At 38.4% G+C, this 25,898-nt stretch overlaps 1 protein-coding gene across 16 annotated transcripts in view; it reads left to right on the top strand.

Moving 5' to 3' along the window:
• The window catches only part of SPATA17 (spermatogenesis associated 17), a 360,593-nt gene that overhangs the window by 49,523 nt on the left and 285,172 nt on the right, over window positions 1–25,898 (top strand). For all 16 annotated transcript variants that reach the window (XR_007515263.1, XR_007515262.1, XR_007515264.1 and 13 more), the window contains one exon: window positions 13,795–13,898. Coding sequence is in view for 13 of the 16 variants with exons in the window: in XM_049868175.1 (XP_049724132.1) it covers window positions 13,795–13,898 (104 nt within the window). In the remaining 3 variants the exon portion in view is untranslated. The remainder of the gene's footprint in view (window positions 1–13,794; window positions 13,899–25,898) is intronic.

A 25,898-nucleotide genomic window follows, 5' to 3' on the forward strand; every position in this document is an offset into this window, starting at 1 on the left:
TTGGCCAGTATACAGCTCCTAGCTCACAGCCCTTCCTGAGAATAGTCCTGGAGAGAAGAGTGGCCTTGGGCACACAGTGGGGATTAAAGTGAGCATTTTTTTTTTTACCTAGAGGCTAGAATGCAGCACTAAAGCCACACGGGATTTTCCGTGAGGCTGTATGGAATATGTAAAGACTACTGTGGAGTATTTATCATAGAAATGCTCTAACAAAGAAGTTCAACAATTTCCTTCAGAGATTCGGGATGAGTTAACTTGGAAATTGACTTGGTACTGCATGCAGTGACATCACTAGGGAGGTGAGAGGGCAAGGCTGGAGGGGCAGGGCAGTGGCAAGGTGCTTGTCCCTGCTGGGGGTGGGGTGGGGCTGGGATGCTCCCTCCACCAGGGGGGAGGTTTGCAGGCCAGCCCCGCCCACCTGGGCCAGAGCGGGCAATGGGTGTGTGTGACACCAGGAGTTACCTCATTAGGTGACACATGTTCCTAAGCTGAGGAGCCAAGAATGGGGCTCGCTTGCATAAAGGCGATAAGTGATTCTCTAATGAAGACTCAGTTTTAGTAGTGGTTCATCGCAGGGACAAGAACTGAATTTATTCGTGAGTGGATTTTGGGCAATGTGTTTGTAAATGGACTTTTGTAAGATGGTGCTCCTGAAATTTTGCTCTCTATCTTCATGTTGCACACATCTGAAGAATTCAGCACCTATTGGATACTAGTTGCTGAAGTCACCAGGCGTCTGTCGGTTTGTGCTGCTGTGGGGGCTCGGCTGTTGCTGCTATGCTGGAAGCTACGCCACCGGTATTCAAGTACCAGCAGGGTCACCCATGGCAGATAGGTTTCAGCCGAGAGTCCAGACTAAGACAGAGTAGGAAGAAGGACTTGGTGGTCTACTTCTGAAAAAAAAAAATTAGCCAGTGAAAACCTTATGAATAGCAGCGGAACACTGTCTGAGTGAAGGGTCAGCGAGAAAGAAGACCCTTGACAAGCTGGATTGACACAATGGCTGCAACAGTGGGCTCAAGCATGGCTACGGTCATGAGGATGGCGCAGGACCAGACAGGGTTTCCTTCTGTTGTACATCGGGTCGCTATGAGTCAGAACAGACTCCAGGCACCTAACGACAACAGCTGAAGTTTTACTTCTAGTATCTACAACTCTGCCTTTTGAGGTGGTAAACCACCTAGTAACGCCATTCAAAATAACTGCCATACAAAGAATTTAAATACAGATGACCATAGTCACTGTCTAGGAGCCCTGGTGGTGCAGTGGTTAAGAGCTCAGGCTGCTAACCAAAAGGTTGGCAGTTCGAATCCACCAATCTACCCTGTCCTATAGGGTCACTATGGGTCGGAATCGACTCAACAGCAATGGGTTATGGGTTATAGTGAATGTCTAGGAGGAAGAACTTCTAAGTTTAGTTACAGATAACTAACAGAAATGTTAATGGATGTTTACAGCTGTTTCATCACATTTTGAACCGTGCCACGGGAACAAATGAAGGTCCCAAAAGCTTGACTCCATCCACCTCATTAAGGTTGACTCTACTTTGAGGAGGCAGCTCTTCCCCAGTCCTATCTGGAGTGCCTTCCAACCTGAGGGGCTCATCTTTCACCACAGTATCAAAGGGTTTTCTGCTGCTACTCATAAGGTTTTCACTGGCTAATTATTTTTCAGAAGTAGACCATCAGCTCCTTCTTTCTAGTCTGTCTTAGTCTGGAAGCTCAGCTGAAACCTGTCCACCATGGGTGACTCCGATGGTATTCAAAATACCAGTGGTACAGCCTCCAGCATCATAGCAACATGCAAGCCACCACAGCACATCAAACCGACAGATGCACATATACGTCTGAATAGTATTGGCCAAAAATACATGTCCGATAATATTCAGACATATACGTACTCAAATCGTAAGTAGGACCTCCACACACACACACGCACACACACACAAAATAAGAAAAGACTTTGTCTTTATTTGCCTCGTACACTGAAGCTAACTGCAAGGTGCGCCTTCGCCCCCTGAGTGCTGGCGTGACTACCACATCACATCCAGTTGCCAACAAGCCTGAAGAACATGTCTGGAAAGAAGCAAGTCTTAAAAATTTATTTGTAGCCTATCCATCTCCGAATAGACGTCACTCATTGATAATGAAAAAAATTTTTACGTATGTAATTTTTGTAGGTAGTCCATATTTGTGCCCTGAGTTGCTGCATTTATTTTTTAAAGGGTCACCTTCTCTCCAAAGACTTTATGATCGTCCCCCTCATGTAGAATTAATCACTTCTCTTTTTATGTCCCTATTTTGTCACGTACATACTTCTGTTATAGAATCTGTAACACTTTATTATCCTTGCTAATTTACATGCCTGTCTCCATCCCCCCACTCACTGTAAGTCCCTTGAGGCCCAGGGTCCTAGCTTCTGTATCTCCAATGCCTGGCTTATAGGAAGCGATTAAATAAATGTCCCTGAATAAATCAGTGAATTATTGGCCCATTCTTTTCTAAACAAGGAGCGAAGAAAGACCTTTGCCTTAAATACCTTTTCTTTAAGTCTCTAATTGGAATTATTTAAACTTTTGCTGGAGGACCTCTAAGCCTTTGCCGATTACCTGATTAGGCTATGTGGTGTGGATAGTGGACATGGCAAGGTAAAGTTTGGTTAGTACAGCTCACTAGACAATGGAAGACCTCCTGAGCTTTAGGACTTGCCTAAGTGTGGTAACATATACACATCTGGAGGAGGCTTGCTACCATGTAAGCTGCCCTTATAAAAGCCCTGTTGCTAATCTGCTGCTAGGCCAGTGATAGCCAATTAAAACAGCAATAAATGGCTCCGTAAATTTTTATCTGAGCTCCTGGGGCCCTATTCCTCCCGTTTCTGTTCATGACATTTTATTTCCTCTTTCGTTTTCAATTGGACTTTAATCCAGATTAGAGGTCTGCTTTTCCTTCATCATACTGGCTGCTCCCTGTAAATCCCATTGAAGTTTGACCTGCAACTTTTATTTTGAGTTCTTTCTCTTGGAGCAGCTTTCGGTATCTCCTACAGATGGCATGAGCTGACCCAGTTGCCTGATTCATTTCTCTCCCTTTCCCTCCTAAATGAAAATGGTTGTTTTAAGTGATCTTCAGTGAGCGTGTACATAAACACTTGAATCTTACATCAGGCTCATCGGATGCTAGGCTTAGAGAGTTGGGTTCCTGACAATATGGTAAAGATGAAGGCAAGAATTAACTCTGTATTTGAAAAGCCCTTTAAAAAATATCTTGAGATAGAAAAATGCAGCTTAGTGGAATAATTTTATCCATCCTAGGTGTATTCTACCACCACCACCAACTGCCATCGAGTTGACTCCTACTCATGGAGACCCCATGTGTGTCGGAGTAGAACTATGCTTTACACGTTTCTTTATTTTTTTAATTATTTTATTTTTATTGTTGTTGAGAAGATACATAGCAGAACATACACCAGTTCAACACTTTCTACATGTACAATTCAGTGATATTGATTACAATCTTTGAGTTGTGCAAACATTCTCACCCTCCTTTTCGGAGCTGTTCCTCCTCCATTAACATAAACTCACTGCCTTCTAAGGTTTCTATCTAATCTTTTAGATTGCTGTTGTCAATTTGATCCTACATAAACCAAAGCAAACCAAACTCATTGCCATTGAGTCAATTCCGACTCATAGCAACCTTATAAGACAGAATAGAACTGCCCCATAGGATTTCCAAGGAGCGCCTAATGGATTCAAACTGCTGACATTTCGGTTAGCAGCCAAACTGTTAACCACTATGCCACCAGGGTTAGTTCTGAAAAGTGCATAATGCTCAAAGGAGACATTCTTTACTGTTTAAGCTAAACTATTATTTGGTTTTAAGAAGACTTCAGGGGATATTTCTGGTTTAGGGTTTAAAGTTTATCTTATAGCGATAGTTTCGGGAATTCATCCAGCTTCCATGGCTCCAGAAAATCTGGATTTCATGAGATTTGAAATTCCATTCTGCATATTCCCCCTTTTGATCAGGATTTTTCTGTAGAATGTTTGATCAAAATGGTCAGTAACGGTAGCCAGGCACCATCTAGTTCTTCTGATCTCATGGCACAGGAGGCAGTTGTTCATGGAAGCCATTAGCCACACATCCATCTCCTCATCCTGTTCCTGACTCTCCTTCTTTCTCTGTTGCTCCAGGCAAATAGAGACTAATTGCTGTGTCTTGGACGGCTGCTTGCAACCTTTTAAGACTCCAGGCACTATGCAGTGAACTAGGAGGGAGAACAGAAGGCTTATATATGTTATTAGGCCAGTTAACTGGGATGTCCCATGAAACTGTGACCCTAAGCCTCCAAACCAAGGAACCAAATCCCGTGATGTGTTTGGCTGTCTTCACAGGGCTTTCAATGTCTGCTTTCCGAAGCAGATCTCCAGGCCTTTCTTCAGAAGAGCCACTGGGTAGACTTGAACCTCCAACCTCTTGTTTAGTAGCTGAACTCGTTAACAGTTTGTACTACCCAGGGAGTCCTTAGGTCTTTTACTTGTTCCTTTTCCCCAGCACTTTAATTCATATTTCTTGATATTTAGTGTTCTGTCTTGCTTATGGCATTTGCTTTCTGGCTGACCCCATCCAGGGTGAAGTCTCCTGTATGGAATGGCACATTTCTTATACCAAATTCTTCCATTTGTAGGAGGAAAATAACCCGAGACCAAGATTACAAACACTTAGTTTCAACCCTGATGCTGTGGTCCCCATTTTCCATAGGGTGGCTCCAGGTTCTCAAACTTAATATCTGAGGGTGAAGAGAGATTGCTGGAATACACACGAGTATACTTTAGTCAAACTGACTGCCAGAGAGCTTTATGTCTCTGAGGCCAGGCAAGAAAAAGATTGCCATATCACATATATTTAACAATTGGTAAATCGGAACCGTTGGTAAATGACCATAATAAGAATTAACAACTGAGTAGCAGTTACTACTCTCCAGGTACCATTCTAAGTGTTTTCTATATTGTATTTCTTGTCTGTGAATCTCACGACAATGCTCCAAGATAGGCATCGTAGGTTCTCATTTGCAAGATGAGGAAACAGAATCACAGAAAGGCACGTTGCCCAAGTCACACAACTAGTAATTAGCTAGTAGAAGTAGTGTTAGGAATTAAATCCAGGAGGTCTGGTACCCACATTCCTGTCAATTCTGCTCATTTGTAGTCTTTTCTTTACTTCCAGCCTTCTCCTTTTCCTTTTCGCAAAACCTGGGTGAAAATAACTATGGGAACCATGGACCAAGTTCTTATAAAAATGTTATTACCCATATCCTGGTTTTCTATGAAAACTGACCCCACAGTCCTAACAATTTGTGAGTACCCTTGCTAGTGGTACATTTCACCAGGGAATTTTAAATTTAGTGATGATTAAGTTGAGGCATCCTAATTCAATGTCACATGCTTCCCCTTGCATATAGAAGTAGATGGCTTAGGATGAAAAATCTCACCATCCAAAAGGACATTCAGGCTGTGACATATCCCTATTGCCAGAACCAGAATTTGTCATCCATCATAATGCTAGATGAAAACACTTCTATTGCAAGAAAAAGAAACTCTGTCATTTCTTTTCCTGCTTGAAGTCCAAGGTGCAGATCACACAGACTTTGTCATCCAAAAGTCTGCATTTGGTTGTGTTTGTCCTCCACTGTACGTGTTTTGGACCCTGAAATGTTAATGGAAAAAAACAGGAGACGCTAACTTTGTTAAAATTTTAGGAACCCCACAGAATTTTCTAGGAGAGTTACCTTTACCTGCTGATCTCTCTTTTTCTAAATTAACTCATAGAATACACTGGTCTTCAAGAAGCTAAACAACATTGGTGGATATAATCTGGCACAGACCTTGGAAGTTAACAAAGGTAGAATCTCTGGGAAATACTTACTCTTTATGATGCCCTTGAAAAGCCTCCATGGTGTCATCTCAGATATCCTGAGTCCTCATTTGCTTGTTTGTCCTGGGACAACTGGAGCAATATCATGTGACTGTGAATTTCCGCAAGTGGTAGTATGCAGTGTCTTAAAGATCTTCTTATAGAGTGTGCTCCATCATGTTTATTCCTCTCAGTTTCAGAGATATGGGAGGAATGACAGACATGGTAATGATTAAAGCTGACAGCATTTTACAGTACTGCAGGTGTTGCCAGGAGTCAGAATCGACTCGACAGCACTGGGTCGGTTTGTTTGTCTTTTAATAGATGGAATTGATTCATGTTTCAGGTAGAATTCCGCTTCCTCTGGAAAACTTGCACGTGTGGTTGATCAACCACGTATACTTAGTGGTATTCTGCTGAAACTCGGAGGGTCTCAACTTATTTTTTACTATTGTGGTTATTTTATATGATTTAACTTGAAATCAGTGCCCCAGTACATTTCAGTTCAAGTACAGATGCTCCATTAAAACCAAAACCAAGCCCGTTGCCATCAATTCCAACTCATAGTGACCCTATCGGATGGAGTAGAACTGCCCCGTAGAAGTTCAAAGGAGCACCTGGTGGATTGGAACTGCTGACCTTTTGGTTAGCAGCTGTAGCTCTTAACCACTGCACCACCAGGGTTTCTGAGATGCTCACTAAGGAAAGTGAAATTAAAATCTGTAATGAAAAAAGGAAGTGTACACTGAAAATCACTTAAAACAGCCAATCAGCAAAATACCGTAACTGGCCCTTTCCCTCTTGGTGCTCTGAATCTATATATTAAAAATTTTAATTTCTAAAAACTAATGGAACTAGAAACATCAATTGCTTTGTTTTTTTACCATGTCTATAATATAAAAATCTATGAGAAAAGACTATATGGATGGCTTTAGAAAATTTTAAAGTTCATGTCAGATATATGAGGATTCATCTGTCTCCTAAGCTATTTATAATATTTTCATATTTATAATAATATGAAGTAAGGATTTATGTTCAGGATAATAACTCCAAGATTAGATGGCTATGAAGAGAGAGATAAATTAATTCAGGAGAAATATACTGGAGATGTCTTACGTACTAGACATTCTGTTAGGTCCCGGGAATACAAAATGAGTAAGACCTAGTCCCTGCCTTAGATGAGCTAACAGTTTAGAAGAGGAGGCAGGCAAGTAAGTAACTATAATGGAGTATGATAAATGCTATAAAAGTTATAATAGGAAAAAGGTAAAAGAAGGAGGGAAGAATAAATAAAAGGATAAAATAAGGAAGACGGGAACATAAGGAAAGAGATGAAGAGAAAAAAAAAAACAAAAACCAGTTGCCATGGAGTCTGTTCCAACCCTTAGCAACCCTATAGCACAGAACAGAACTACCCCATAGAGTTTCCAAGGAGTGCCTGGTGGATTTGAACTGCCGACCTTTTGGTTAGCAGCCGAACTCTTAACCACTATGCCACCAGGGTTTCTAAAGAACAAAAGAAGGATGGAAACCCCATTCCTTCCAAATACTGCTTTCCTTATTGTCTTCTTCAGCCATTCACTCAGATGCCAAGGCAGAAACTAGAGTCATTTTTAAATTAACCCATCTTCTTTCCTCCTGATCTTCTTGATCAAGCAAAGCACTATAGTGGGTTTGGTTTTGGGGAGTGGCAGTACATACATATTTATTTAAAAAAAATACAGCTATTAACCTTTATGGCAATTTGCAGCAATGAACTATGCTTTAAGTTCTCTAAAATATGTAGAGAATTTACAGGAAATACATAAGAACATCTTATTTAATTCCTGGTGATTTATATGGTTTGAGATGACTTCTAAGTCCTAGAATTTTGCATACTTTTGGGGAATGATTTAGATGGTTCTCCTATCTTTCATTTATGTATGAAATTTTGAATTGATTCCTATGTCTATGCTCACAATTTTGTTTTTAATGAGCTGAATTAGGGTTTAGTTGTCAAAATTGCTGATATTACATATGAATATTTGAAGATACCAGTCCATGGTCTTTGGTTATAAAGGGTTTGGAGAAGTCTTTTGAATCTTGTCCTCTTTTTTATCTTCTTTCCTCTGTAGTTTCCCCAGCCCCTTTCTCACCGACTGACAGCCTGGCAGGGGAAAAATATATCCCAAAACATGAGCCTAAGGAGAAAGAGAGGAACTATCCATTTGGACAACTCAGACCTTTGCCCGATGATGGAGGGGTGTTTAAATGTTCATCACCAAGCAAAAGAGTATCTCCTCCTGCTACTTGTAGCACCAATATCATTGTGAAATGATTAAATCATTTTATAGAGAAAAGAAATATAAAGTAGGATAGTGGGGAGACAAAATGTGAAGAGAAGGCATAACTTATGGAGTAATTATCCAGAGTCTTCTGCTAAAATACCCAGGTAATCAAGATTTTCATTTGTACGTTTCTGTATGATTTTTCCATGGCAATGCAGTGGCACTTAGAATTAAAACTTGGATTGTATGACTAGCTATTTAACTTCCTATTCTGAACATCAGGTAAACCCTTCTTCTGAACTCACTATATAGTTTTCTGGAAAGCTGAGCGTTAGAGTAAATAAGAGGATGATTCTGAATAACTGGGTCCTATTTTTTTTTTTTTTACTTCTAGGCTCTCGTATGTGTTTAGAGCATTCACACTGGGTGGCTTGTTATCAGTGACTTTGTTTTCTGTGTCTTCATTTTATTTTTAAATTATTTTTATTTTTTCAAGTTATTCTATTTTTGCCCTTTGGTTGCATTAAGATTACTATGGATATACAGGAATAATAGTAAGCCCAATAGAGGGAAACCTTTTCTATGAGCAGATGGCTTTTGATATATCAAGGTTTTGCCATTTGTTTTAGTGCTTAAAATAAACATTATTTATAAGACCACTTACATCCTGATGTTACTTAATGAGGAATATGCATCATTGATTTGACTAGCTTAAGAGGTCATTTAGAACTTGCCCGTTAACAAGCTGTAATCTGCTGAGCACAGAATGACTTTGTTTAAAATTATCTGTACAGAGCTGATCAATGACAATAATTGTTTTATACCAATCACTTCTGAAAGTTGCTGATTACTTTGAAGGGCATGAATAGTAGCCTTTTTTGCGGGCGGGGGGGAATAATAACCCTTTCACCTTGGAATTGAAAAGTTATTATCAAAATTTGCTTTGCCTTTTGAAAATACTTCCCCCCCTCCCCCGCGTTAATTAAAAGATTATTCACTAGTACTGGGATACCAACAGGAAATTTAGGCAAAAATCAAAATGTCGTTTGTTCCTGCAACAAACTAAAGTAGGATTCCAGGTATATTGTGGCTTATTACATCAATTAGCAATTCATTAAACATTGCTCCTTATAATGCAAGAAAATGTTACCTTTTAAATTAAAGAACACACACGCAAAAACACACATGCACATACTTTATAAAGTATATACTTCAGATGTTTTAATGAAAAGAACATGGGCTTTGAAGGAAGACAGACCTGAGTATCTAACCTGACTTTGCCATTTACTCTTTTACTGGGTATGTGACCTTGAGCAAGTTTACCTGTATCTTCTTCCTTTTTGACCTGGAGTTTGTGCCCTCTTCACACGGCTAGTGTGAGAATTAAAGCAGTTTGCATAATACCTGGAGCTCAATAAATTTTATATCCTCACTTGATGGCAGCCTCTTTACCCACTCAAATGCTCAGTGTCTTCCAGGTCATTTTTTACTGACTTATCTCTAACAAAGCCACTGAGATTGACTGACTATACTTTAATGGGGATGAGTTTTAATTTGTTACTTTAACTATCACTTACTTATTATTCTCTTTATTATCCAACTGTGAATAAAAGGATTTGTCTTAGAAAGAAATTTTAGCCTACTTTTGGGCAGATATCTGGGGTATTAGGAGGTTCCCTGAGAACACAGCAATTGTATGGTCTCTGAGGTAGGGTTGGTGCTGTTTCTAGTCGTTGCTGGATTTGGAGAGGGAAGGAGCGCATCTCATTGGCTCTTTTTTTTTTTTATTTGCAAGGAGCTCTTCGTATGTTAGCACCTATTTTTCAACCAATTTCAGTTTCTAACCCTCCAGGCCTCTTTCCTCAATACGGGCGTACCCACTGTCTGCTTTTGGCTATCAGACATCACCATCTTCTCTCTTTCCCTCTCAGTACTCCAGCATGCATCTTTTATGTTCTGTAGCACATTTAATCTTATTTTATCCAGAAGGTAATGATATTTTCATTTGATATCCTAATATTTCCCTGTGCTTCCTGGGCCACTTTTATCCCTGATGATGGATTTTCTGTCAGTAAGTGTGTTTACAAGTGTTCTCTTCCTTAATAAAATCATTGCTGTATATGCAGTAAAATTATACTGAAACATTAGAAGCAATCCAAGCATTTATATTATCTTAGGCAATTATTTAGCTTCTATAGCACCAATTTTCTCTTCTATTAAATGAGGCTAATAATAACCCCCACCTCAGAATGATGCTGCAATGATTAAATTAGATAAGCCATGAAAATACTCACTTATTTGCCTGTGTAATTTACATACATACACATATTCAAATTGATTATTCTTTTTCATTAGGCAAGTGGTTTATATGAATTCTTCCTCTTTCTCGGTCAGCCATAATATGATTTTGGTCACACAAGTGGGGTGTTTTCAATCACCTCATATGCATGTGAAAGCTGGACAATGAATAAGGAAGACTGAAGAAGAATTGATGCCTTCAAATTATGGCGTTTGCAAAGAATGTTGACTATACCATGGACTGCCAAAAGAATGAACAAATCTCTCTTGGAAGAAGTACAGCCAGAATGCTGCTTAGAAGCAAGGATGGTGAGACTACACCTCACATACTTTGGACATGTTATCAGGAGGGGCCAGTCCCTAGAGAAGGATATCACACTTGGTAAAGTAAAGGGTCAGCAATAAAGAGGAAGACCCTCAAAGAGATGAATTGACACGGTGGCTGCAACAATGGGCTCAAACATAACAATGACTATGAGGATGGCGCAAGACCGGGGAGTGTTTCCTTCTGTTGTACATAGGGTCACTATGGGTTGGAACTGACTCAATGGCACCTAACAACAATGACAGTGGTGATGAGGGATGGGGGGAAGTAGTTTCTAAACTGACTGTAAATTTAGAAAATTTGATTTTAATTTTTTTATTTAAACAGTTGATTTCTGAAATAAGATCACTTGAAAAATATTTTGGAAAACACATTCTATAACTTTATTTTATATTAGTTTTCTCTACTACATGGTTTTATTTTGTGGAATTTCTGTCTCTGATTTAATTGTTCTTACAAGCTATTTTGCATGATATCTCCAATACTGTTAGCTATTCTCCCACTGAGAGGATGACTGAAACACTTCCTCAAAATCTTAACATTTACTTTCTCAGATTGTAAAATATCTTTAAAAAATAGCCATATTTTAGAACCAAGAAAAATTAAAGATCATGATTCAGGTAAAACATTTTTCTCATTTGTTCTTTATTGATCCATCATTCAACTTAAAAATTTTCAACTAAATCTCTTTTAGTTAAAAAGGCTTATTAGGCTTTAGGGATAAACCCAAAGGACCAGGGTCAAGTCTCTATGTTACCCTTTCCCCATTTAAAAAAAAAAAATGTGTATAGAGAAGAAGTTTCACCTACAAAGCTGCGCTGAAATAGGGAGGACTTCATTTGCTGCAAGAAAATCAGTCGTCATGTGAGTCTTCCATAAATAGTGTAAGCTGCTGGAAAACTTTAGGGAATGACCTTAAATCTTAACGCGAGGCTGGGTTAGTGTTTTTCAATTTTTTTTTTTTTTTTGGTACTTTAGATGAAATTACAGAACAAACTAGTTTCTCATTAAACAGTTAGTGTTTTACACATATTGTTTTATGACATTGGTTAACAACCCCATGACATGCCAACAACATTCTCCCTTCTCAACCATGGGGTTCCCTATTACCAGCTTTCCTGTCCCCTCCTACTTTCTAGTCCTTGCCCCTGAGCTGGTGTGCTCTTTTAGTCTCGTTTTATTTATTTTTTTAATGGACCTGTCTAATCGTTGGCTAAAGGGTGAACCTCAGGAGTGACCTCATTACTGAGCTAAAAGGGTGTCTGGGGTTCATACTCTTGGGGTTTCTCCAGTCTCTGTCAGGCCAGGAAGTCTGGCCTTTTTTTGTGAGTTAGAACTTCGTTCTGCATTGGGACCATCTATTGTGATCTCTGTCAGAGCAGTCAGTATGGTAGCTGGGCACCATCCAGTTGTGCTGGACTCAGTATAGTGGAGGCCATGGCAGTCGTGATGCATTAGTGCTTTGGACTAATCTTTCCCTTGTGTCTTTGAGTTTTCTTCATTCGCCCTTGCTTGTGAAGGAGTGAAACCAGTGGAGTATCCGAGATGGCCACTAACAGGCTTTTAAGACCCTAGACGCTACTCATCAAAGTAGAATGTAGAACATTTTCTTTGTAAACAGTTATGCCAATTGAGCTAGATGTTCCCCGAGACTAATGTTTTTCAATTTTTGCTGTTTCTTCTTTTTCTACTTCTTTAACGACATTCAGATGTTTTTGTTTTTATTTACCGTAAAGTTAAGATCGCTACATTATTATTATCATTATTGAGTCTTTATCATAGATTTGGTTGTATTAGCAAAGGTAGTTAGGGCCTAAGGAGACTGACTGCCTCATTGTTACAGAGGTTTTATAAGACATCCAGAAGTCCACATTTGTATGTTTCTTAGATGCCCCCGCCCGAATTCCTCCTATCCTAAAAAAAGCACTGACTGTATGTTCTGGAAAGATTAAACTATTTGAATGCCCGTATTACAGTAAAAAAAAAAAAAAGTAGGAGATATAAAAACAGATAATTTCAGTAGAAAAGTATATTCATTGAAAATTACACTCCACTTCTGTTCTCAGTTGTATTGGTTAAAAGAATGAGCTCTCTCTGAAGCCTTAATTTGATTCTGGATCCATTACTATCAGCTGTACATTAAGGGAAAATTAATGTAACCTCTCTTTTTAACAGTCTTCTCACTTATAAATAAAGTAATAAAAATATTTATCTCATAAAAAAAACTTTTTTTTCTTTTTTTAAGGATTGTGCTAAAGATTAAATGAGTAAATACAAGCAGAACCCTTAGAATAGTGCCTCCAAAAAAAAAGAAAAAAAAAAAAACAAACCCAAACCAATCCTGTTGCCGTCAAGTCAATTCTGACTCATAGGACAGAGTAGAACTGCCCCATAGGGTTTCCAAGGAGCAGCTGGTGGACTCGAAATGCTGACCTCTTAGTTAGCAGCCGTAGCTCTTAACCACTACAGCACCAGGGTTCCAGAATAGTGCCTGACACGTAATAAAAACTTAAGAAATGGTAGGCATTATTGTTGTTGCCATTGAAGAAGTATTAAAAGGTAATGATTAAGATACAATAACATTTTGTTTAAAGATTTTGAAAACCACCGAATTTAAAAAGCCCATTAAAAATTTTAATTTCATTGAGACTGAATACAATCTTTAAAAGCTAATAGATTATAAAAAAAATGTCATTTGTTCAGGAAGTGGAAGTGGCAGGATTTTATAAAGCAACTTTTTGTCTCTCAATTTCAGAGTTTAATGTTTTATAAAATAGGTGTAAATATTTTAAAATAAATTATAACCTGTGTGTATGTTTTTATCTGTGTAATATTTTGTAGTAAATCTATGAGTAAAACCTACATCAGCAACCTGTATGCTGTTTTATTAGTGTGAAGGCATAAAAGACTTTGATATGAGTTATCACCTTGATTTTGAAGAGCTATTAATGTTTTCGAATGGCCTATTTTGTCTTTTTATCCACACCAATAGATTCAGAGACGATGGCGAGGCTATAGGATTCGGAAATACTGCTTTAATTATTATTATTTGAAGGAGTATTTGAAAGCTGTTTCGGAGACCAATGATGCAATCAGGTGAGTAGTGGACTGGTGACAATTTTAGAGAGATTACAGAAAAATATTGAGCATTACCATACTTAGAAATACTTCCTAAAACTTAGTTACATTTTATGCTGAAATTTATTGGTAGGGGTCAGATATATCACGCTATTTATCTTACAAAAATGATTGTTGTTATATGGTTTTACTCTGGATATAAATTAGATTATTCGTATATGGGATAAGCCTATCTTTGTCCTATCCAACACAGTTCAGATCCAGTAAAATTACGTCATTATGAGATGGATTTATCTGTTAAAAGATGCCAAAAATGAAACCTTAATTTTTTCGAGCCCCAGTTGTATTTTCCGAAGCATGTGCCATAGCAACAACCATTGAGAGAAGAAGATGACACGTACTCAAAGGGGCTGATGTACTGCTAGTTGTTTGTCTGTTTGTTTTTTAAACACGTAGGAAGGTAACCCGTGGATTCCGGCTATCAAATGACGTCTTCTGTAGGTTTACGCAAATACAGGCATTGCATCGCCATTCACGCCGCTTTTCCAAAGCTGCATGTATTATGTTTTCACATTACGTTTAAAGTGGTTTGTTTGCTTTTTCTCTCGTGATATACGCTCTTCTAATGACCTGTGTGAACATGTGCCAACAATTCATTTAGGTTAAAAAGAAATAGTTATAATAAGGAGCCCTGGTGGCGCAACGGTTAAATGTTGGCTGCTAACCAAAAGGTTGGCAGTTCAAACCCACCCAGCGGCTCCGCAGGAGAAAAGACCTGGCGATCTGCTCCTGTAAAGAATGAAGCCTAGCAAACCCTATGGGGCAGTTCTGCTCTGTCACATGGGGCCATTATAAGTCAAAACCAACTCGAAGGCATCTAACACCAACGGTAACTAATAATTGTTGTTATACGCTGTAGAGTGGCTTCTGACGCATAGCGACCTTACATGACGAGTAGGACTACCCCCTAGGGTTTCCAAGGAGAGACTGGTGGTTTTGAACCGCTGACCTTTGGGTTAGCAGCCCAGCTCTTAACCCGGGCGCCATAATTAATAATAGATGGCATTTATATAGTAGTTTTTCTTTCAAAAATATTTCCACATATTTTGCTTGTAAAATTCTACGAGCTACAGAGAATAATGGCAATAAGTTGTTAAAATAGACACTTTTTCTGAAACCCTAAAATGATATATAACATAAATATCTAAGCACTAATTTCCCAACTCGAATCCCTCACGTATGTTGTGAATGTATAACAGGGCTTGGAACTAGTTCATTCAGTCTTGAACCCCTGCTGAGAATCTGCATTTCCACCCCAGATATACTAAATGAGATCTTGTTAAAATGTAGATTTTGATTCAGTGTACCTGGGGATCTCATTAAATGTAGGTTCTGATTTAGCATATCTGGGGTGGAAATATGGAAACCCTGGTGGTGTAGTGGTTAAGTGTTATGGCTGCTAACCAAAGGGTCGGCAGTTCAAATCCAGCAGGCACTCCTTGGACAGTCAATGGGGTGGTTCTACTCTGTCCTATAGGGTGGCTATGAGTCGGAAATGGAAATGCAGATTCTTAGCAGGGGTTCAAACCAGAATGAACCAGTTCGAAGCTCTGATATAAAAGCATCTGGTCTTTGGAGATTAAGTATAGAGAATTTATTAAGATGATTTCTTTGGGAAAAGCAGCAAAGATTTGGGGCAGCTTCAGTGGGATTTAGTCAATGGGAGAAGTTAGAAAACTTTGGAACACATGGGACGTAAGACTGCTATTTGATTTTTGCCTGAGAATTCTGAAGTTCTAGAGATGGGCTTGCTATCTTCCAAAGGGCAGACTTGAGCTCCTCAAAGAGAAATAGCCAGTAGAACAGGCAAGAGGGAGGGAATACGGGTAGGGCTGGATTAGGATGAGGTGTGAAACTGAAGGAGGCACGCGTGATCAAGGTCATACATGTGCTGGCCTTGCACTTTCACAACCTAAAAGTGAGTATGGGCATAAATTTTGCGTTTTAGGGGCCTCACTTGTTTCACCCTACTCCTAGCCCTGAATATGAGAAAGTCCCTAAAGAGGCAAACATGTAGAAGGGTGGTGTCATGGATTAAATTGTTTCCCCCCAAAATATGTGTCAACTTGGCTAGGCTGTGATTCCCAATATTGTGTGGTTGTCCTCCATTTTGTGATCTGATGCAATTGTCCCACGTGTTGTAAATCCTAATCTCTGCCTGTGGTTGATGAGGCAAGATCAGGGTGGGATGCAACACCCTAACTCAGGTCACAGCCCTGATCCCATGTAAGGGGAGTTTCCCTGGTGTGTGGCATGTATCACCTTTTATCTTACAAGAGATAAAAGGTGAGAGAGGATAGAAAGAGGGAACTCATTACCACCAAGCAAGAAGAACTAGGAGTGGAGTGCATCCTTTGGACCGAGGTCCCTGCACTGAGAAACTCCTAAACCCAGGGGAAGATTGATGACAAGGACCTTCTCCCAGAGCTGACACAGAGAGAAAGCCTTCTCCTGGAGCTGGTGGCTTGAATTTGAACTTCTAGCCTCCTAGGCTATGAGAGAAAAATTTGTGTTTGTTAAAGCTATCCACTTGTGGTATTTCTGTTATAGCAGCACTAGATGACTGAATCGGAAACCCTGGTGGCGTAGTGGTTAAGTGCTACAGCTGTTAACCAAAAGGTTGGCAGTTTGAATCCGCAAGGCACTCCTTGGAAACTCTATGGGGCAGTTCTACTCTGTCCTATAGGGTCGCTATGAGTCCGAATCGACTCGACGGCAGTGGGGATTAGGGGTAGATGACTAAGACAAGTGTCTTTAGAAAAGGGTATATCTTCTGTTCAACAAGTATTTCCACTAACCATTGTTTTCTTCCTCAATTTAATGGAAATGTGTCTCATCACTAGACAGTAGGGTATATCTGTGCTGACACTTGGTTTTAGATTGGTATTTTTATGTATTAAAGAGTCATTCTGTTATTTCTACCTCAGAGTGTTTTAAACCAAGAATGAAAATTGAATTTAACAAAAGTTTTTTTCTAGCATCAATTGAAATAATTATATATAAGCCTTTTCCTTTATGATTTATTGACATACTATAGGATGCATATTTTATTAATACATATTCTAATATTGAACCATCAGTGTGTTCTTGGGATGGGTATAATTGGGCTATTGTCAATTATTATTTTGACTCATTACTAAATTATGTTAGTATTTGATTAAGGATACATATATCCAGATTTGCAGGAATGATTGCTTGTAATTTTCTTTCTTGTCTTGCAATTGTCGCGCCTCAGTATCAGGTTTTTGCTATATTTATTAGATGAATTGAATAGATTATATGGCATGGGAATTATTGTTCTTCAGCAATTTACAAGAAATAATTCATGAAACTGTCTGTTAGAATCAATTTGCAGATAATTATTTAGTTTATTTACATTTAAAAATATGATACCATGATAGTATTTATATTTTAAATGTCTATTTTATTTGTTTTTATAATCTATTTCTCATATTTAACTCTAAGTTTTTATCTCTTAAAATTGTCACACCTGTTTTATTATTTTTCAAACAGCAACCTTTCAGATTTTTTTACCTACTTTTCTGTTTCCTGATTAAATATCTTCCTTTCATCTTTTAATAACAATTTTTTCCACAAATAAGGCATGTTTATTGTAGAAAAACTGAAAATGCAAATAAAACAAAAACTCATCTATATTCTCGTTGTTCAAAAATAAATGCTATTAACATTTATTTGAACATTTTCTTGAGTTCTTATAATAATGGTCTCATACAATACTTGTCCTTCTGTGATTGGCTTATTTTGTTGCACATGATGTCCTCCAGATTCATCCATGTTGTGACATGTTTCATGGATTCATCTTTATTCTTTACCGTTGCTTAGTATTCCATTGTCTGTATGTACCATAGTTTATCCACGCATTCACTGATGGGCACTTAAGTTGTTTCCATCTTTTTGCTTTTGTGAATTATGCCGCAGTTAACACGGGTGTGCCTGTGTCTATTCACGTGGCGGCTCTTATTTCTCTAGGATGTGTACCTAGGAGAGGGATTGCTGGGTCATGTGGTATTTATACTTCCAGCTTTTTAAGAAGCAACACATCCTTTTCCATAGTGCTTGTACCATTTTACATTCCGACCAGCAGTGTAGTAGAGTTCCAGTCTCCTCACAACCTCACCAGCACTTATTGTTTTTTGTTTTTGGATTGGTGCCATTCTTGCAGAGGTGAGATAATTTCTCATTGCAGTTTTGATGTGCACTGTGAATAATTTGCTGTGTGTTTTTCCAGACCACTACCACTTAATAGCTGTGTGACTTTGCGTGAGTTTTTAAACTTTAAATCTCTTCATCTGTAAATGGGGAAAATAATAAAATGAACACATAGGTTTCTTATGAACATAATTGAATCTATGCATGTAAAATGCCTAAGCAGTACTTAGCATATCATAAGCACTTAGAATATAATATCCTGATACAGTTTATTATTTTATTTCTATGCTTACACATAACATACTTTACAAAAATGGCTTAATACAATATACGATTGGTAACCTGTTTTCTTTCAATTAACAAGATATTGTGAACATTTTCATGTTGATAAATTTGTATCAATATCATTATTCGTAATAGCTTTCTTATTGTTGCATGTATCAGTGATCCAGTTTTTTGCTACTTTAAACCATGTTGCCCTGTGTTCTTACTGCTCCTTAATATGGAGTGTTTTTTAGTTCTTGCCTCATAAGTTTATTACTCTGCTTCCTTGTTTATTGCTTTTTAGCAATTAAAGCATTTAGGCTATTACTTCTCTCTATATGCAGTGTTGTCCACTTCCTGTGCATTTTGATATATAGCGCTCTCATTTTCTATTTGCATTTTTTCTCCCTCTTTGGAATTCGGTTTTCAGCCTCTAGAGGTTGAACTTTTTGTTGTATTTTAAACATTAAACAAATTTATTTCTCATTTTACTGTGTTTGGTACAATCATTCCCTTAGGGAGTTTGTTGCAATTTTTCACCTTACGTGTATTATTTTGTTTTAGGTGTTCTCTAAAGGCAAATAAATGGATTTTGTTTTTCCAACCAATGCAAGTTTTTGCATTTTAATTGAGCAACAAAATGTTTACCTTCATCATCTTAATGGTTATGATTTTTTCAACTTCTCTCATCTTGTTTTATGTTCCTGCTTTTTATGTTTCCTTTTATATACAGACTATGATTTGTTTGTTTATGTGAAATTTTTTTTTAATTTTATTGTGTTTTAGGTGAAAGTTTACAGCCCAAATTAGTTTCTCATTCAAAAATTTATACACAAACCATTTTGTGACATTGGGTGCAGTCCCTGCAGCGTGTCAGCACTCTCCCCCTTTCCCTTTCCACCTTAGGTTCCCCGTGTCCATTTGTCCAGTTTTCCTGTCCCTTTCTGCCTTCTTGGCTTTGTTTTTGGACAGGTGTTGCCCATTTGGTCTCATATACTTGATTGTTCTAAGGAGCACATTTCCTCACGAGTGTTTTTATTTGTTTTGTAAGCCTGTCTAATCTTTGGCTGAAAGGTGGACTTCAGCAGTGGCTTCAGTTCTGAGTTAGCAGGGCAGTCCAGACCATAGCCTCAGGGTCCACCCAGTGACTAGCAGACCAGCGAGTCTGGTCTTTTTTTGTGAATTTGAATTTTGTTTTACGTTTTTCTCCTGCTCTGTCCAGGACCCTCTGTTATCCCTATTAGAGCTATAGGTGGTAGTAGCCGGGCACCATGGAATTCTTCTGGACTCAGGCTGGTGGAGGCGTGGTTCGTGTGGTCTGTTAGTCCTTTGGGCTAATATTTTCCTTGTGTCTTTGGTTTTCTTCATTAGCCCTTGCTCCAGACCAGGTGAGACCACTGGAGTACCTTAGATGGCCACTCACAAGCTGTTATTTCTTATCCTCTTGCCCTCTAATTCCCCTCATCTAAAGCAAATATTCTTGCCAATTTAATATGTATATTTCTAGAAGTATTCTGTTTATATCAGTGTGTATATATATCCCCTTTAAAAAAAAAATACTTATAGAATACACACCCTTCCCTACCTTGCTCTTCTTGCTTATAAATAACAGCTTGAATATTGTTCCGTATCAGTGCTTAAGGAGCTTCTCTCTTTCTTTTTTTAGAAGCACTTTATGGTATGGATAAATCACAATTAATTCAGCCAGTCCTCTAGTGAAATGTAATTATTTCTTATCTTCTACTATCACAAGTAGAGCTGCAATAAATGTACTTGTATGTATCTTGGTTATTCTTAGGTCTTTGCTTCTCCATGTAAATATTATAGTATCAACTTGTCAAGTCCCTTAAAGAAGTCTTTATGGAATTTGATTGAAGTTTCAGTCCATCTATGGATCAGTTAGGAAAGAAATGACATTTGTGTGTATTTAATCTATGAATGAACATATTTCTCATTTATTCAGAGCCTAAGCAAGTCTTTAATGTCTGAGTAAAGTTTTAAAACTTTTTTTCATTTGTTAAATTTATTCCTGGAAATCATATATTTTTGTTTGTTTTGTAAATGATATATTATTTGAAATTGCATTTTTTAACTATGACTGGTGTGTAGAAATGTAATTGATTTTTATGTATTAATTTTATATTCAGCCACCCGGCTAAAATATTATTGATTTTTAATAATTAGTCTGTTGATTTGGGGGAGAATTTTACACAGAGGTCACTATGAATTGGAATCAACTTGATGGAAACAGACTGTTCTTTCTATGTATATAATACTGTATTATTTGAAATAATTACAGTTCTGTTTATTTAATCCCAGTACACTATCATCAGTAGTAGCAATGTTATCTAGAGTGCTGATAGCGTCATGGTGATCTTGATCTTAAAGGGAATGCCTCTAGTAGTCTACCAATGAGAACTTAGTTTCTGGAGATTTTTAGTTGATAGTTTCTCAGACTAAGAAAGTTCTATTCATATTTTGTTATATTTTTTGTATATTATGAATGAACTTCAAATATTACCAGATATGTTTCTGCATTTATTGAGGTGATTATATTCTTTTTCTTCTTCAATTGGTGAAATTAGTTTAAATTACATTTACAATTTAAGCTTATTAAATATAATGTTCACATTTCCTTTAATAACTGAGAGAGATATATAGACATCTCACATTATATTGGTGGAAATGCCAGTTTTACCCTTTAGTTCTACCAATATTTGCTTTAAATATTTTAAGGCTCTTAGGTTCCCACAATATTAGGTTTTTTTTTCTTTTAATCTTCATAAAGAATCAAATCTTTTATCATCTCTTTCCCAATACTTTCTGACTTAAGGTTGATTTAATCTGATATTAACCACACTAACATTATGTTCTTAACTGCTTGTCTTTATATCATTTTATGTCTTTTTATCTCACTTTTTTTTACATTTTTTCATGTTCTTATATTTTAGAGGTGGCACAATGATTAAGAACTCGGTTGCTAACCAAAAGGTTGGCAGTTCGAATCCACCAGCCACACCTTGGAAACCCTATGGGGCAGTTCTACTCTGTTCTGTAGGGTCACGATGAGTCAGAGTCTGCCCCCCGGCAATGGGTTTGGTTTTTTTGGTATCTCTTCTACAATCCATATAATGGATTTTTATATTCCAGTTTTCTAGTCACTGTCTTTTAACAATGTTTGATTCAATTATATTTTATTATCATAATTGATATCGTCCATCTGTCAGTTTGTTGTACATGCTGTCTTGATATGCGTGTTACTATGATGCTGGAAGCTGTGCCGCCAGTACTCCAGCTCTCAGCATCACGGACAGGTTTCAGAGGAGCTTCCAGCCTAAGGCAGACGAGGAAGGGAAGCCTGGAGATGGAGTCAACACTAATATTGGGCAGTGTTTCCTCCCTCTTTATTTTCTTTTTCAAGATTGTTTTAACTATTCTAGAGCTTTACCAAGAATATAAATTTTAAAATAAGTTCATCTATATATACATAAAAAACTTGTCTGAGATTTTTAAAAATTAATAATTTTTTTATTTATCACAGCAAAAATATACACGGCAAAACCTTCCCCAGTTCAGTAATTTCCACAGTATAATTTAGAGACATTGATTACGTTCTTCACATTGTGCAATCTTTGTTCAGTATCCTGTTTCCAAATTTTTCGGTCACCATTAACGTAAACTCAGTGCCCCTTAAGCCAAATTCCCCTTCCCCCCTCCCTCCCACCCCTGATAACCACTAATAATCTTTGGTTTCTGTATACTTATTCATTTCACATAAGTGAAATCACGCACTATTTGTCCTTTTGCAACCGACTTATTTTGCTCAGCGTAATGTTTTCAGGGTTCATTGTGTTCAGTTATTGTTGTGTGTTGAATTCATCCATTGAGTTTTTAATTTCAATTATTATACGATTACATTTTTCTCCAGTTCTTTTGAAAAACCTGCTTGCCCTCATTTTTTCATATGTCGTTGTTTTTTAGTTTCTATTTTCCAGTTTATCTTTAAATGTTTTCAACATACTAGTTCCCTGGGTGGTCAAATGGTCTGCACTCAGCTGCTAAGTGAAAAGTTGACGGTTTGAAATCACCCAGTGGTGCTGCAGACCGAAGTCCCGGCAATCTCCTTCTGTGAAGACTATAGCCGGTGCTGCAGACCAAAGTCCCGGTGATCTCCTTCTGTAAAGACTACAGCCAAGAAGACCCCATACAGCTCAGTTATACCCTGTGACACACAGGGTTGCTATGAGTTGAAATCAGCTCCATGGCAATGGGCTTGTTCTTGTTTACGCTTAAGTTATCTTTCGAATTTTCTTATTTGTAGTTCTTAGAATGGAAATGCTCCTATTTTTTGTTTCGTTTTGTTTTTGTATCTTGTAACACTTTCATGGTAGTTTATTTCCTTATACTTTATAAAAAATTTTTGAGCATGAGCTCATATAGACCACTCTGTTGGAGACCCACATGTCTGGGACTATGGAAATCTTCTTACAAAGCAGTTTCTTCTGCCAGTCCCCATGAGTTGCACTGTTTTGAGGACATTTTATTGTGGTGGTCATAAATGTTCAGGCTGTGATACATAACACCATGCGGGTGGTGGGGTTTTAGACCTTATATCTGCATACGGCTCAGGTCTGAGTCTCTGATTTCTCATGAGAAATTTCTTTCATTCACATAGCCCAAGCAGCTGGCATACTACCCGGCTGCTGGTAGCTGGGATCTGTCTAACCTTGTTCCCACTGAGATCCCTTGTTTTAGATGGGTAGCTCAGTGCTGCCTCTCACACCCACCGAGCTCTTACTTAACCTTTCCTTTGGTGGGCAGTGAAATTCGAGGGCCAGACACAACAGCCTTAAATGGTTCCTGATAACCTTATAAGCTGATTTGACTTTACCTCCCACCAGAGTTTCTAACTGCATCTCTACTTCTATCGTATCAATATTGTTTCTCAGTTTTGAGTTTGGTTAAATATCCAAAATTATTTTCTTACATTTTATCTGGTGGCTCCATGTATTTGGAGTTGGGGATGGGTGTGATGGGCATTTGGGGTAGTTCAGCCCACTGAAAATCTACTTACTCGTTTTCATTTCTTTCTTTTATCATCTGTTTCTTTTTCCTAAGGCCCTACGTTTCTGCTCTCAGCACTCATTTTAAGAAGTAATTGATTGTTGCATTATGCTTTCTTTTAATTCATGACCATATGCTTGGTGATGGTTTTCTTCATAAACGTGGCCACATTCTTCAGGTATATATTTTCCGTCAGCAATTTATCTTCCCTGATCCTTTATGCACTTTTTGTTCTTGGGATATTTATTAATGGGTCATGTGTAATTTATTCACAATTATTATCATTTTTTATTTTGGAATTGGGTATTTTAGACAGGCAGTGTTGGGGAAGGGCCAGGGCAGTGCTTTGCAGTATTAGGAGGTCTCCCTAGCTCAGAGCATGGTAACTGTGTTGTTGTGTCTCTGTGTGTGTGGACTAGTTTAGCTGTTGTTGTAAGTATACATACACACACACACACACACACACAACACAACATTCGCTAATCTTACATTTTTCACGTATACAACTTGGTGATATCCATTACATTAATCATGTTGTGCACCATTACCCTTTATCCATGCCGTGCTTTCCATCACTATAAACAGGAACTCACTGCTTCCTAAACAATACCTCCCCCTGCCCCTCTTCTCTCTCCCACGGCTGGTAACCACTTACGAATGAACTTCGGTTTCTATCCATGTGCCTACATTTGCCTGGTCCTGTCATTTTATGTAAGTGAGATCATACCATAGTTGCCCTTTTGTAATTTAATTATTTCACCCTGTATAATATTTTCAAGGTTTGGCTTAACTTTTATATGCTTGTTTTAAATGGACAGTAATTGGCAGTTTTAGCACTGTTTATTACTTGTAGATGCCCATCCTCCCTAGAGATCAGTGGCAAAGGTGACTTCCTCATTTAGCCCTGTTCTCTGTCCCCCTGTGGTGTAGTTCAGAGAATCTTCCACAGTCAAGAGTTGTTCTGCAGTCTTGTCCTTCTGAGCAAGAAAGGCATTTCTGCTTTTTCTCCTCAATTGTGCCGCTGTTATTATGGATTGAATTATGTCCTGCAAAACTGTGTGTCAACTTGGCTAGGCCATAATTCCCAGGATTGTGTGGTTGTCCACCATTTTGTGATCTGATGTGATTATGCTATGTGTTATAAATCTTAACCTCTGTGTTATGAGTCAGACTCGACTCAACAGCAATGGGTTTGTGCTTTTTTTTTTTTAGATGTTGTTAATGAGGCAGGGTTAGAGGCAATTATGTTAATGAACCAGGACAGGATGCAATCTACAGGATTAGGTTGTATTTTCAGTCAATCTCTTTTGGGATATAAAAGAAAAAGTGGATCAGAGATGAGAGGGACCTCATTACCACCAAGCAAGAAGAGCCAGGAACAGAGTGCGTCCTTTAGACCCAGGGGTCCCTGCACTGACAAGCTCCTAGACCAGGGGAAGATTGATGACAAAGACCTTCCCTCAGAGCCAACAGAGAGAGAAAGGCTTCCCTGGAGATGGTGTCCTGAATTCCAACTTCTAGCTTCCTAAACTGTGAGAGAATAAATTTCTGTTTGTTAAAGCCATCCACTAGTGGTATTTTTGTTACAGCAGCACTGGATGACTAAGATGGAATTTGGTACTAGGAGTGGGATGCACCTCTAACAGTAACCTACAATGTGGAAGTGGTTTTGGAATTGAGTAATAGAGGCTGGAAGAGTTTTAAAGTTCCTGATAGTAAAAGCCTAGATTGCCTTGGAGAGACTGTTGGTGGAGTTAGGGACATCAGAGACAGTTCTGGTGAGGGATCAGAAGGAAGTGAGAACTCTAACACTGGACAAGGCACGGGTGGCGAGAAGGAGCAGCAAAGCAATGGCAGCCGTAGAACTAGGAGACTGGCATGAGATGATGCAGGAGCCAGCTCACGGAGAAGGAGAGCTGAGTGCCTTTGAGAGCTAATGTAACGTGTTCTGCTGCCTTGCTCAGTGCCTCTTATCCCTTCTTTCCCTCCAATTTCCCCCATTTGTGATGGAAGTATCTAGCATGTGTCTGTCCCACCGTTGTACTCTGGAAGCCAGTAACTCATATTCTAGAATTCACAGATGAAGAAAAATTTTTCCCCAGGATGGAATTTGGACTTGGAGTTCATTTAGACTTTTGAGATGATATGATGGGGATGAATGTATTTTTCATGTGGCAAAGACATGAATATGGGGGGACCAAACGGTGGAAAGGAACCTCGTTATCACCAAGAAAGAAGAGCCAGGAGTGGAGTGCCTCCTTTGGACCCAGGGTCCGGAGCTGACTGGGGATGAATCCAGGCAACGTAGCAGGTGCCATGCCAAGCCAAGACGTTTAGGCCACATCAAAGAGTCTGAATGCTCTTCTGAGTACACTGGCGTGGACCTCTCTGTTGAGTGGGGTAGTGACATGATCCAGTTTGTGTTTTGAAACACAGGCACAATTGTATTTTTCATCATAG

This window comes from Elephas maximus, chromosome 24 (assembly GCF_024166365.1).
Source record: "Elephas maximus indicus isolate mEleMax1 chromosome 24, mEleMax1 primary haplotype, whole genome shotgun sequence".
NCBI lineage: Eukaryota > Metazoa > Chordata > Mammalia > Proboscidea > Elephantidae > Elephas > Elephas maximus.